The 12,168-nt window shown below is 42.3% G+C and overlaps 1 protein-coding gene across 6 annotated transcripts in view; it reads left to right on the forward strand.

Moving 5' to 3' along the window:
• nrxn2a (neurexin 2a) overlaps window positions 1–12,168 on the forward strand; it is a 353,006-nt gene that overhangs the window by 117,673 nt on the left and 223,165 nt on the right. For all 6 annotated transcript variants that reach the window (XR_003880366.1, XM_029770022.1, XM_029770026.1 and 3 more), the window contains one exon: window positions 9,033–9,194. Coding sequence is in view for 5 of the 6 variants with exons in the window: in XM_029770022.1 (XP_029625882.1) it covers window positions 9,033–9,194 (162 nt within the window). In the remaining variant the exon portion in view is untranslated. The remainder of the gene's footprint in view (window positions 1–9,032; window positions 9,195–12,168) is intronic.

Consider the following 12,168-nt stretch of genomic DNA (forward strand, 5'->3'; position numbering starts at 1 on the left):
AAAGGCTCCTGAAGTTCCCACTGTTATTTTCCATCATGAAAAATGTATCAAACCCTACATTAATTATAATCCACAAAATAATTCACATTTCCTTTTTCTGCAGGATACTTTTCTTGTTGTAGAAAACTGTCTCAAGTTAAGATCCTACATCAAATCAAATGTATTTATCAAACCATCCTACACTGACTGCACATTGTATTGCTATTTAATATGCTGACTCTGTCTTCTATACTAACTAACATACACTACCGGTCAAATGTTTTAGAACACCTACTCACCTACTCAAGGGTTTTTCTTTTTTTCACTAGTTTCTACATTGTAGAATAATAGTGAACACATCAAAATGACAAAATAACACGTATGGAATCATGTAGTAACCAAAAAAGTGTTAAACAAATCAATATATATTTTAGATTTTACAAATAGCCACCCTTTACCTTGATAACAGCTTTGCACACTCTTGGCATTGTCTCAACCAGCTTCACGAGGTAGTCACCTGGAATGCATTTCAATTAACAGGTGTGCCTCCTTAAAAGTTCATTTGTGGGATTTTTTTCCTTCTTAATGTGTTTGACCCTATCATTTGTGTTGTGACAAGGTAGGGGTGGGATACAGTAGATAGCCCTATTTGGTAAAAGACCAAGTCCATGTTATGGCAAGAACAGCTCAAACAAGAAAAGAGAAATGACAGTAAACCAATACTTTAAGACATGAAGGTCAGTCAATACGGAAAAGTGCAGTCGCAAAAACCATCAAGCGCTATGATGAAATTGGCTCTCATGTGGACCACCACAGGAATGGAAGACCCAGAGTTACCTCTGCTGCAGAGGATATGTTCATTAGAGTTTGCAGCTCAAATAAATGCGTCACAGAGTTCAAGTAACAGACACATCAACTGTTCAGAGGAGATTGTGTTTATCAGGCCTTCATAGTCAAATTTCTGCAAAGAAACCACTACTAAAGGACACCAATAAGAATAAGAGACTTGCTTGGGCCAAGAAACAAGAGCAATGGACATTAGACTGGTGTAAATTTGTCCTTTGGTCTGAAGTGCAAATTTGACATTTTTGGTTCCAACTGCCGTGTCTGTGAGACGCGGTGAGGGTGAACGGATGATCTCTGCATGTGTATTTCCCACCGTAAAGCATGGAGGAGGAGGTGCCACTGTGTCGGGGTGCTTTGCTGGTGACACTGTCTGTGATTTATTTAGAATTCAAGGCACACTTATCCATCATGGCTACCACAGCATTCTGCAGCGATACGCCATCCCATCTGGTTTGAGCTTAGTGGGACTATCATTTGTTTTTCAACAGGATAATGACCCAACACACCTCCAGGCTGTCTAAGGGCTATTTGACCAAGAAGGAGAGTGATGGAGTGCTCTATCAGATGACCTGGCGTTGTTTAACATTTTGTTTGGTGATTCCATATGTGTTATTTCATAGTTTTAATGTCTTCACTATTATTTAACAATGTAGAAAATAGTAAAATAAAGAAAAACCTTGAATGAGTAGGTGTTCTAAAACTTTTGACCGGTAGTGTGACTCTTCAAAAGGTAGTCTTCATTTTTTATATTCTTCATTTGTTTCTGTTAGATACTAAATTCAGCTTTTCACTGCTTTGCATTTAGTGGAGCATTTATTTTATCTCTGAAATTAAATTTCCACTCAATTTTGATTTGTATTTTTGGTATCATTTTGAATGAAGGCTAAATCTATGCTTTGACTGTTACCTTACAAAGGGATGTATACACATATCAGGCATTTTATTGGTCTTTTCTAGAGCGCCAGTGTGCTTTGTTGACTTTACCATCTGCCATTTCTTTCTCCTCCCCTTTCTGAGGAAGCACCCAGCTATTGAACATGCTATGGTAAACATTATATGATAGTCAGCACATGAATTGTGTTGTTTGGTTTGCCTGTTATTTTTCACAATATCTCTTGCTTTTTTTTTGGCTTTTACTCTCTAGAATGAACAAGTAAAAAAATTGGCAACAATCATTCCACTAGTGTCATCAGTGTTTTTGAGTCACTGTAACAGATATCTTTGTCATCTAGAATTCACGTCTGTCTGACAAGCTGTCTATCGCTGTATCAGAAGTCAGAACTAGGCCTCCCGAGTGGTGCCGCAGTCTAAGCCATTGCATCGCAGAGCTTGAGGCGTCACTACTGACCCGGGTTCAATCCCAGGCTGTGACACAGCCGGCCGTGACCGGGAGACCCATGAGGTGGCGCACAATTGGCCCAGCGTTGTCTGGGTTAGGGGAGAGTTTGGCCTCCCTGGATGTCCTATCCCATCACGCTCTAGCAACTCCTTGTGGCGGGCCGGGTGCCTGCAAGCTGGTGCGGCTGGCTTCCGGGTCAAGCAAGCAGTGTGTCAAGAAGTGTGTCTTGACAGGGTTGTGTTTCGGAGGACGCATGGCTCTCGACCTTCGCCTCTCCCGAGTCCGCACAGGAGTTGCAGCGATGGGACAAGACTGTAACTACTAATTTGGATATCACGAAATTGGGGAGAAAAAGGGGTAAAAATACAAAAAACGGAATAATAAATAAGAAGTCAGAACTAGAGAATTTGGTTTAGAATAGGTCCATTGTGGCTAACAGGAAGAACAAGCATACATCTTTCCTATAGTGGGTATCAATGAAGTGTCAGGCACTGTGAAACAGTATTAATCAGAGAGAGAGTCTATAGTAAAAAGACTTTTGCCTTATAATCCTAACGTAGGATATAAATATAGGTAGATCCATGTAGTTTATTTTTTGTTTGTCTTTTATTCATTCTGTTGCCTCCACGAACATCAACTGTACATAGTAGAAATCTACACCCTCTGTTAGTGTGATTTTCTCTTTCCATTTGACTTTATGTGAATGATTCATAATTCCATGATTAATATGCATCGCATGCGTCCACACTCAAGCCCTTGATGGGTTATTACCACAAATAAAGTAACTTTTATTCAAACCAAAATTCCAAGGTCTTTCTATTCACACTAAGAGTATATAAAGTGCCTTCGGAAAGTATTCAGACCCCATTACTTTTTCAACACTTTGTTACGTTACAGCCTTATTCTAAAATGGATTAAACAAATAAAATCCTCATCAATCTACACACAATACCATAATGGCAAAGCATTTTTGCTAATTTAAAATAAAATGGAAATATCACATTTACATAAGTATTCAAACCCTTAACTCAATACTTTGTTGAAGCACCTTTGGCAGTGATTACAGCCTCAAGTCTTCATGGGTATGACGCTACAAGCTTGGCACACCTGTATTTGTGGAGTTTCTCCCATTCTTCTCTGCAGGTCTTCTCAAGCTCTGTCAGGTTGGATGGGAAGCGTTGCTGCACAACTATTTTCAGGTCTCTCCAGAGATGTTCGATTGGGTTCAAGTCTCGGCTCTGGCTGGGCCACTCAAGGACATTGAGACATGTCCCGAAGACACTCCTGTGTTGTCTTGGCTGTGTGCTTAGGGTTGTTGTCCTGTTGGTAGGTGGACCTTCGCCCCAGTCTGAGGTGCTGAGTGCTCTGGAGCAGGTTTTCATCAAGGATCTCTCTCTGTACTTTGCGCTGTTCATCTTTGCCTCGATCCTGACTAGTCTCCCAGTCCCTGCCGCTGAAAAATATCCCCACAGCCTGATACTGCCACCACCATGCTTCACGGTAGGAATGGTGCCAGGTTTCCTCCGGATGTGACGATTGACATTACATCTTGGTATCATCAGACCAGAGAATCTTGTTTCTCATGGTCTGAGAGTTCTTTAAGTGCCTTTTGGCAAACTCCAAGCGGGCTGTCATGTGCCTTTTTACTGAGGAGTGGCTTCTGTCTGGCCACTCTACCATAAAGGCCTGATTGGTGGAGTGCTGCAGAGATGGTTGCCCTTCTGGAAGGTTCTTCCATCTCATCAGAGGAACTCTAGTGCTTTGTCAGAGTGACCATCGGGTTCTTGGTCACCTCCCTGAGTTTGGGCAGGCGGCCAGCTCTAGGAAGAGGGTTCCAAACATCTTCCATTTAATAATGATGGAGGCCACTGTGTTCTTGGGGACCTTCAATGCTGCAGACATTTTATAGTATCCTTCCCCAGATCTGTGCCTCGACACAATCCTGTCTCGGAGCTCTACGGACAATTCCTTCAACCTCATCGTTTGGTTTTTGCTCTGACATACACTGTCAACTTTGGGACCTTATATAGACAGGTGTGTGCCTTTCCAAATCATGTCTAATCAATTGAATTTATCACAGGAGGACTCCAATCAGGTTGTAGAAACATCTCAAGGATGATCAGTGGAAACAGGATGCATCTGAGCTAAATTTTGAGTCTCATAGCAAAGGGTCTGAATACTTATGTAAATAAGATATTTCATTTTTTATTAATTTGCAAAAATGTCTAAAAACCTGCTTTCCCTTTATCATTATGGAGTATTGTTTGTAGATTGCTGAGGATTTGTATTTATTTCATCCATGTTAGAATAAGGCTGTAACGTAACCAAATTTGGAAAAAGTCAAGCGATCTGAATACTTTCCTAATGCACTCTATGTCCGTCTATCTGATTCGATCTAGTACTGAACTAACAACCATTTGTGTGTCTGACTCTAACGTCCTTACAAAAAGAACCCCCTTCCCTCTCACCCAAACCTGCATACAGACATTCTCTCTCTTCATTATCCCAACCCTACCCTCAACCATACTTCCCATAGACAGAACAATCCTATACTTACAAACCCTCTCATGCACTTCCCTGCATACATTTCACTTTTCCTTGGATAGCTTCCAGTTACCTCACTGACATGCAGATAAAGAGAAATGCACCTCCTGTGGAATTGTTTTTTTTTTAACAAGCTCTGGTGGTCCGTTTTCACAAGCTGGATTCCTCTTCTAAACAAAATAGCTCTTTCTTTTTTTCTTTTGTCTCTCTCAATTCAATCCAAGAGGATTTATTGGCATGGGGAACATATGTTTACATTGCCAAAGCAAGTGAAATGGATAAACTAAAGTGAAATAAATAACTCTTGTCTCTCTCTCGCCTTCCCCAATTGCTTTCTTTCTCACACACCCTCAATCACACACTCTCTGACACACGCACGCACACACACACACACACACACACACACACACACTCTCTCTCTCTCTCTCTCTCTCTCTCTCTCTCTCTCTCTCTCTCGCTCTCTCTCTGACACACACACACACACACACACATACACACACACACTTTCACCTACTCCCTTGTTCAACCTTGCCTACAATTGAAGCTTCAGATTCATTACAGCTCTAAACAGAAACAGCAGACATAAAAACGTGTTGTCCTTTAATGAGGGAAGTACATTTAAAACCAGGAAACACCAATAACTAATGTTCAGAACGGGGCAATCCCTCAGAGTGGGTGGGTGCTTATATTTGTATAATTTTTGGTGCATATCCCACTACTTGAGACACCCGCCTGAGCAATTAGTGTTATGTGCTTTGCTCAAGGACACAGAGTGCAGGTGGCTTGGCTTGGCTTTTCTCAGAGAGGACCCCTGCGAAACAGTATTTGTCAGTCAGCAATAATGGTGTTCAGAATTCACAATGTTATTAGGCCTACAGTATAAACCCCTTTTCCAGTACACGACACACTGCTCGCCACTCCTGGCGGCAGTCAAAACGCCATCGCCATCTGCGCCCAGCCTAGATTTACGTTTTTATTCATTCTAAACAAAAAAGCTTTTTTGGGGTTCTCATACGCTTACAAAGATGTTTTGGATGCAGTAATTGTTAGATAGAATGCTAACACTCATTGATATAGGCTGTAGCAAAAGCTAGCCAAATAGCCTTTTTACTGGTTAAAGTGTTTTTAAGTATAATGCAGTTGATTTGCGATGATGGCACAAACATTATAATAAGCAGGACATTCATACGAGTCTTAAAATCCAATTATAATCCAAAGTAGTGTGAAATACACATAAGCAATATGTAAATATGTAAATCCCCGTAGCTCAGTTGGTAGAGCATGGTGTTTGCAACACCAGGGTTGTGGGTTCGATTCCCACGGGGGGCCAAGTACGAAGAAAAAAAAAATGTATGAAATGAAAATGAAATGTATTCACTACTGTAAGTCACTCTGGATAAGAGCGTCTGCTAAATGACTAAAATGTAATGTAAATACAGGCTTTTTTTGTCTGTTATTTTATAAGAACTTCCCCTTGTTCTGCCACCAATTTGCGTGGATCACCCTCGTGTGGCAATGTTTGCAAACACAGAAAGGGGTCTATTCCTCTCTAGTGTATGCAACTTGCAGGTTACTAATGTATCCAAATGTATCTCTCTGGCCCACTTGGTTTTGTTGATGAAACAAGGATATCACAGACCCTGCCTCTTATCAACGATTAGCCAGCGATTTCAAAGATGATCACGTGACACATGATCATGTCTGATTGGGTAGAACTTTGTGAGAGTTGACCAATCCACGCAGGGTTCTGTAAACCACATGCTGTACAGCACAAGGTTATTATAGGAAACAAAAACTAAAAAAAGAAAAAATAATCATAAAAAAATATTTTGTCAACTGAAATAATTAACAAACCTGTTTAAAAAAAAAGAAAACTATACTGAAACTATTATATTCTACAGTTTTTTCCCCCTAAACTTTTGGCAAAAATCGAAGGGGGTTTCAAGCTTCTGAATCTGGGGGGTAAATTCTGCCAGGAGAAGGCAGTGTTTCAAATAGGCCTAGCTTGTGCATCCCTATCACTAGCTAACTAGTAGATTTTATATATATATATATATATATATATATATATATATATATATATATATATATATATATATATATATATATATATATATATATATATATATATATATATATATATTAAACAAAAATATAAATGTAACATGCAACAATTCAGTCAATTGAAATAAATCATTAGGCCCTAATCATGGATTTCACATGACTGGGGAATACAGATATGCATCTGTTGGTCACAGATACCTTAAAAAAAGAAGTAGGGGCGTGGATCAGAAAACCAGTCAGTATCTGATGTGACCACCATTTGCCTCATGCAGCGCGACACATCTCCTTCACATAGAGTTGATCAGGCTGTTGATTGTGGCTTGTGGAATGTTGTCCCACTCCTCTTCAATGGCTGTGCGAAGTTGCTTGATATTGAAAGGCACTGGAACACGCTGTCATACACGTCGATCCAGAGCATCCAAAACATTCTCAATGGGTGACATGTCTGGTGAGTATGTAGGCCATGGAAGAACTGGGACATTTTCAGCTTCCAGGAATTGTGTATAGATCCTTGCGAAATGGGGCCGTGCATTATCATGCTGAAACATGAGGTGATGAATGGCACGACAATGGGATCTCGTCACGGTATCTCTGTGCATTCAAACTGACATTGATAAAATGCAATTGTGTTCATTGTCTGTAGCTTATGCCTGCCCATACCATAACCCCACCGCCACCATGGGGCACTCTGTTCACAACGTTGATATCAGCAAACTGCTCGCCCAACAAACCGATTTGCCATCTGTCCATTATAGTTGAAATCGTGATTCATCCATGAAGAGCACACTTCTCCAGCGTGCCAGTTGCCATTGAAGGTGAGCATTTGCTCACTGAAGTCTGTTACGACGCCGAACTGCACTCAGGTCAAGACCCTGGTGAGGATGACGAGCATGCAGATGAGCTTCCCTAAGACAGTTTCTGACAGTTTGTGCAGAGATTTTTCGGTTGTGCAAACCCACAGTTTCATCAGTGGTCCAGGTGGCTGGTGTCAGCCTATCCCGCAGGTAAAGAAGGCGGATTTTGAGGTCCTGGACTGGCGTGGTTACACGTGGTCTGTAGTTGTGAGGCTGGTTGGACGTACTGCCAAATTTTGTAAAGCCATGTTGGAGGGGGCTTATGGTAGAGAAAGGAACATTACATCCTCTGGCAGTAGCTCTGGTGGACATTTCTGCAGTCAGCATGTCAATTGCATGTCCCCTCAAAATTGAGACATCTGTGGCATTGTGTTGTGTGACAAAACTACACATTTTAGAGTGGCCTGTTATTGTCCCCAGCACAAGGTGCACCTGTGTAATGATCATGCTGTTTAATCAGCTTCTTGATATCCCACACCTGTCAGGTGGATGGATTATCTTGGCAAAGGAGAAATGTTCACTAACAAATTTGTGTACAACAGTTGAGAGAAATAAGCTTTTTGTGTGTATGGAACATTTGTGGGACCTTTAATTTCAGCTCATGAAACATGGGACCAACACTTTACATGTTGCGTTTATATTTTGGTTCAGTGTAAAACTCAGACGAAATTTTTAAAAATGGCTAAATCAGGTATAAAAAACGAGCTGAAACTGAACAGAATTTTAAATAAAAAATGAAAATGAATAAAAAATAATTTAAAAACAAAACAATAATAACATTGGTATAGTATTACAATTTCAGTCGCAGTTGAGCCATGTACACGACAACAGTATATCTCATATATATGTAATGAACTCCTCTTAAACCATTTTCATGGACTATAATGCCTTCTGAAACCATTTATCCCAATAATGAATAATAGATTCAGTTAGTTGGTCCATTTTATTTATTCTCTCTGTATTGATTTGAGATTGATTAGAATTGGCCACAGCTGTCTGATTACGGATGATGATCTACTGTATCTGTCATGGAATGGGTGTCATCTCAAATTCACTTCTACAGACATACTTAGATATACTGTATAATATTGTACTGAAATCCAAAATATTGATGGAATGATTATATCATAATTTGCTTGTCGTCAACCCTGCCTATCTGTTGAGAATTGAGAAAAAGTAGGAAGCTTCTGAGAATGGCTGGGCCCTCCAACTGCACTCATGACTCTTACAGCTAAGAATTCAACCAAATTTAAAGGCCAGCATTTAACGCAAAAACATAGCAGTGCATTGTTTCATTTGATGTTGAATTCAAATTCTTTCCACATCTCCCTTTTTGTCTCTTTCTGTCTGTTCTCTCTTTCCTCCTCCCACTTTCTCCATACCTCCATTTCTCTCTGGCCACCCAGGTGACTGTCTCTGTGGATGGGATCCTGTCAACCACCGGCTACACCCAGGAGGACTACACCATGCTAGGCTCGGATGACTTCTTCTACATTGGGGGGAGTCCCAACACGGCTGACCTCCCTGGCTCCCCAGTCAGCAATAACTTCATGGGCTGTCTCAAAGACGTAAGTACTGGTCAACTGCCCTCATCAGGGACTCTGATCTGGGAATACACACTGTCATAGGGCTTTTGTTGAGCTGTGTTCACATTCACAAACACCATTCACTTTGTAACATGACAGATTTTTTGTTGTTGTTGAGGAATGCGTCACTTGGAATTTTGATGTTAAACCTCCCAGTGCATCACACAGGAAGAACATACCACGTTTATATTTGTCAATTTTACAGTTGCTAGTTAATGACAGATTGTAATGTGTGAACACATGCAGTGCTCAAAGTGTTTAACTGTGTATCCATAGAGTGAGCCATAGAGTGAGCCATAGAGTGAGCCATAGAGTGAGCCATAGAGTGAGCCATAGTGTGACCATAGTGTGACCCATAGTGTAGTCTTAGTGTGAGCCATAGCTGTGAGCCATAGCTGTGAGCCATAGAGTGAGCCATAGTGTGAGCCATAGTGTGAGCCATAGAGTGAGCCATAGAGTGAGCCATAGAGTGAGCAATAGTGTGACCCATAGTGTAGTCTTAGTGTGAGCCATAGAGTGAGCCATAGTGTGAGCCATAGCTGTGAGCCATAGTGTAGCCATAGCTGTGTAGCCATAACTGTGTAGCCATAGTGTGAGCTATAGTGTAGCCATGGCTGTGAGCCATAGTGTGAGCCATAGAGTGAGCCATAGAGTGAGCCATAGAGTGAGCCATAGTGTGAGCCATAGTGTAGCCATAGTGTAGCCATAGTGTAGACATAGTGTGAGCCATAGAGTGAGCCATAGAGTGAGCCATAGAGTGAGCCATAGTGTAAGCCATAGTGTAAGCCATAGTGTGAGCCATAGAGTGAGCCATAGAGTGAGCAATAGTGTGACCCATAGTATGACCATAGTGTAGTCATAGTGTAGCCATAGTGTAGACATAGTGTAGCCATAGCGTGTACCATAGAGTGAGCCATAATGTAGCCATAGAGTGAGCCATAGTGTAGCCATAGTGTAGCCATAGTGTAGCCATAGTGTAGCCATAGTGTGAGCCATACTGTTGCCGTAGTGTGAGCCATAGTGTGAGCCATACTGTAGCCATAGTGTGAGCCATAGTGTGAGCCATAGTGTGAGCCATACTGTAGCCATACTGTAGCCATAGTCTAGCCATAGTGTGAGCCATAGTGTGAGCCATACTGTAGCCACAGTGTAGCCATAGTGTGGCCATACTGTAGCCATAGTGTGAGCGATACTGTAGCCATAGTGTGAGCCATACTGTAGCCATAGTGTGAGCCATAGTGTGAGCCATTGGGGGGGAGTCCCAACATGGCTGACCTCCCTGGCTCCCCAGTCAGCAATAACTTCATAGTGTGAGCTAAAGTGTAGCCAAAGCTGTGAGCCCTTGTGTGAGCCATAGTGTGAGCCATAGAGTGAGCCATAGAGTGAGCCATAGAGTGAGCCATAGAGTGAGCCATAGTGTGACCCATAGTGTAGTCTTAGTGTGAGCCATAGTGTGAGCCATAGTGTGAGCCATAGTGTGAGCCATAGCTGTGAGCCATAGTGTAGCCATAGCTGTGTAGCCATAGCTGTGTAGCCATAGTGTGAGCTATAGTGAAGCCATAGAGTGAGCCATAGAGTGAGCCATAGATTGTAGCCATGGAGTGAGCCATAGTGTGAGCCATAATGTAGCCATAGAGTGAGCCATAGAGTGAGCCATAGTTTAGACATAGTGTAGACATAGTGTGAGCCATAGTGTGAGCCATATTGTAGCCATCGTGTGAGCCATAGTGTAGCCATAGTGTGAGCCATAGTGTGAGCCATAGAGTGAGCCATAGAGTGAGCCATAGAGTGTAGCCATAGAGTGTAGCCATAGAGTGTAGCCATAGAGTGTAGCCATAGAGTGAGCCATAGAGTGAGCCATAGAGTGAGCCATAGAGTGAGCCATAGAGTGAGCCATAGTGTAGACATAGTGTAGCCATCGTGTAGCCATCGTGTAGCCATAATGTGAGCCATAATGTGAGCCATAATGTGAGCCATAGAGTGAGCCATAGTGTAGCCATAGTGTAGACATAGTGTAGCCATAGTGTGAGCCATAGTGTGAGCCGTAGTGTAGCTATAGTGTGAGCCATAGTGTGAGCCATAGTGTGAGCCATAGTGTAGCCATAGTGTGAGCCATAGTGTGAGCCATAGAGTGTAGCCATAGAGTGTAGCCATAGAGTGTAGCCATAGAGTGTAGCCATAGAGTGTATCCATAGAGTGTATCCATAGTGTGAGCCATAGAGTGAGCCATAGAGTGAGCCATAGAGTGAGCCATAGAGTGAGCCATAGTGTAGACATAGTGTAGCCATAGTGTGAGCCATAGTGTAGCCATAGTGTGAGCCATAGCTGTGAGCCATAGCTGTGAGCCATAGTGTAGCCATAGCTGTGATCCATAGTGTGAGCCATAGCTGTAAGCCATAGCTGTGAGCCATAGCTGTGAGCCATAGTGTGAGCCATAGCTATGAGCCATAGTGTAGCCACAGTGTAGCCATAGCTGTGAGCCATAGTGTGAGCCATACTGTAGCCATAGTGTGAGCCATAGCTGTGTTTCATTTGCATACCTCTGCATATCACCTGGCATTGTACAGTATGATAATTGGTCAGGTATGAATGTAGTTATGGCCTTGAATTATACAATAGCATGTCTACCTGTATATGAACACCAGACTTTCTATTCTGTTGAATAATGCAGGTTCTCCCCCCCCGTTATGACCTTCCTATTCCCCCCTCTCTCCCCCATCTCTCTCTCTCTCTCTCTCTCTCTCTTTCTCTCTCCCTCCCCATCTCTCTCTCTCTCTCTCTCTCTCTCTCCCATCTCTCTCTCTTTCGCTCTCCCTCCCCATCTCTCTCTCTCTCTCTCTCTCTCTCTCTCTCTCTCCCTCCCCATCTCTCTCTCCCCCATCTCTCTCTCTCCCCCATCTCTCTCTCCCCCATCTCTCTCTCTCTCGCTCTCTCTCTCTCCCTCCCCATCTCTCTC

Source organism: Salmo trutta, chromosome 12 (assembly GCF_901001165.1).
Source record: "Salmo trutta chromosome 12, fSalTru1.1, whole genome shotgun sequence".
Lineage (NCBI taxonomy): Eukaryota > Metazoa > Chordata > Actinopteri > Salmoniformes > Salmonidae > Salmo > Salmo trutta.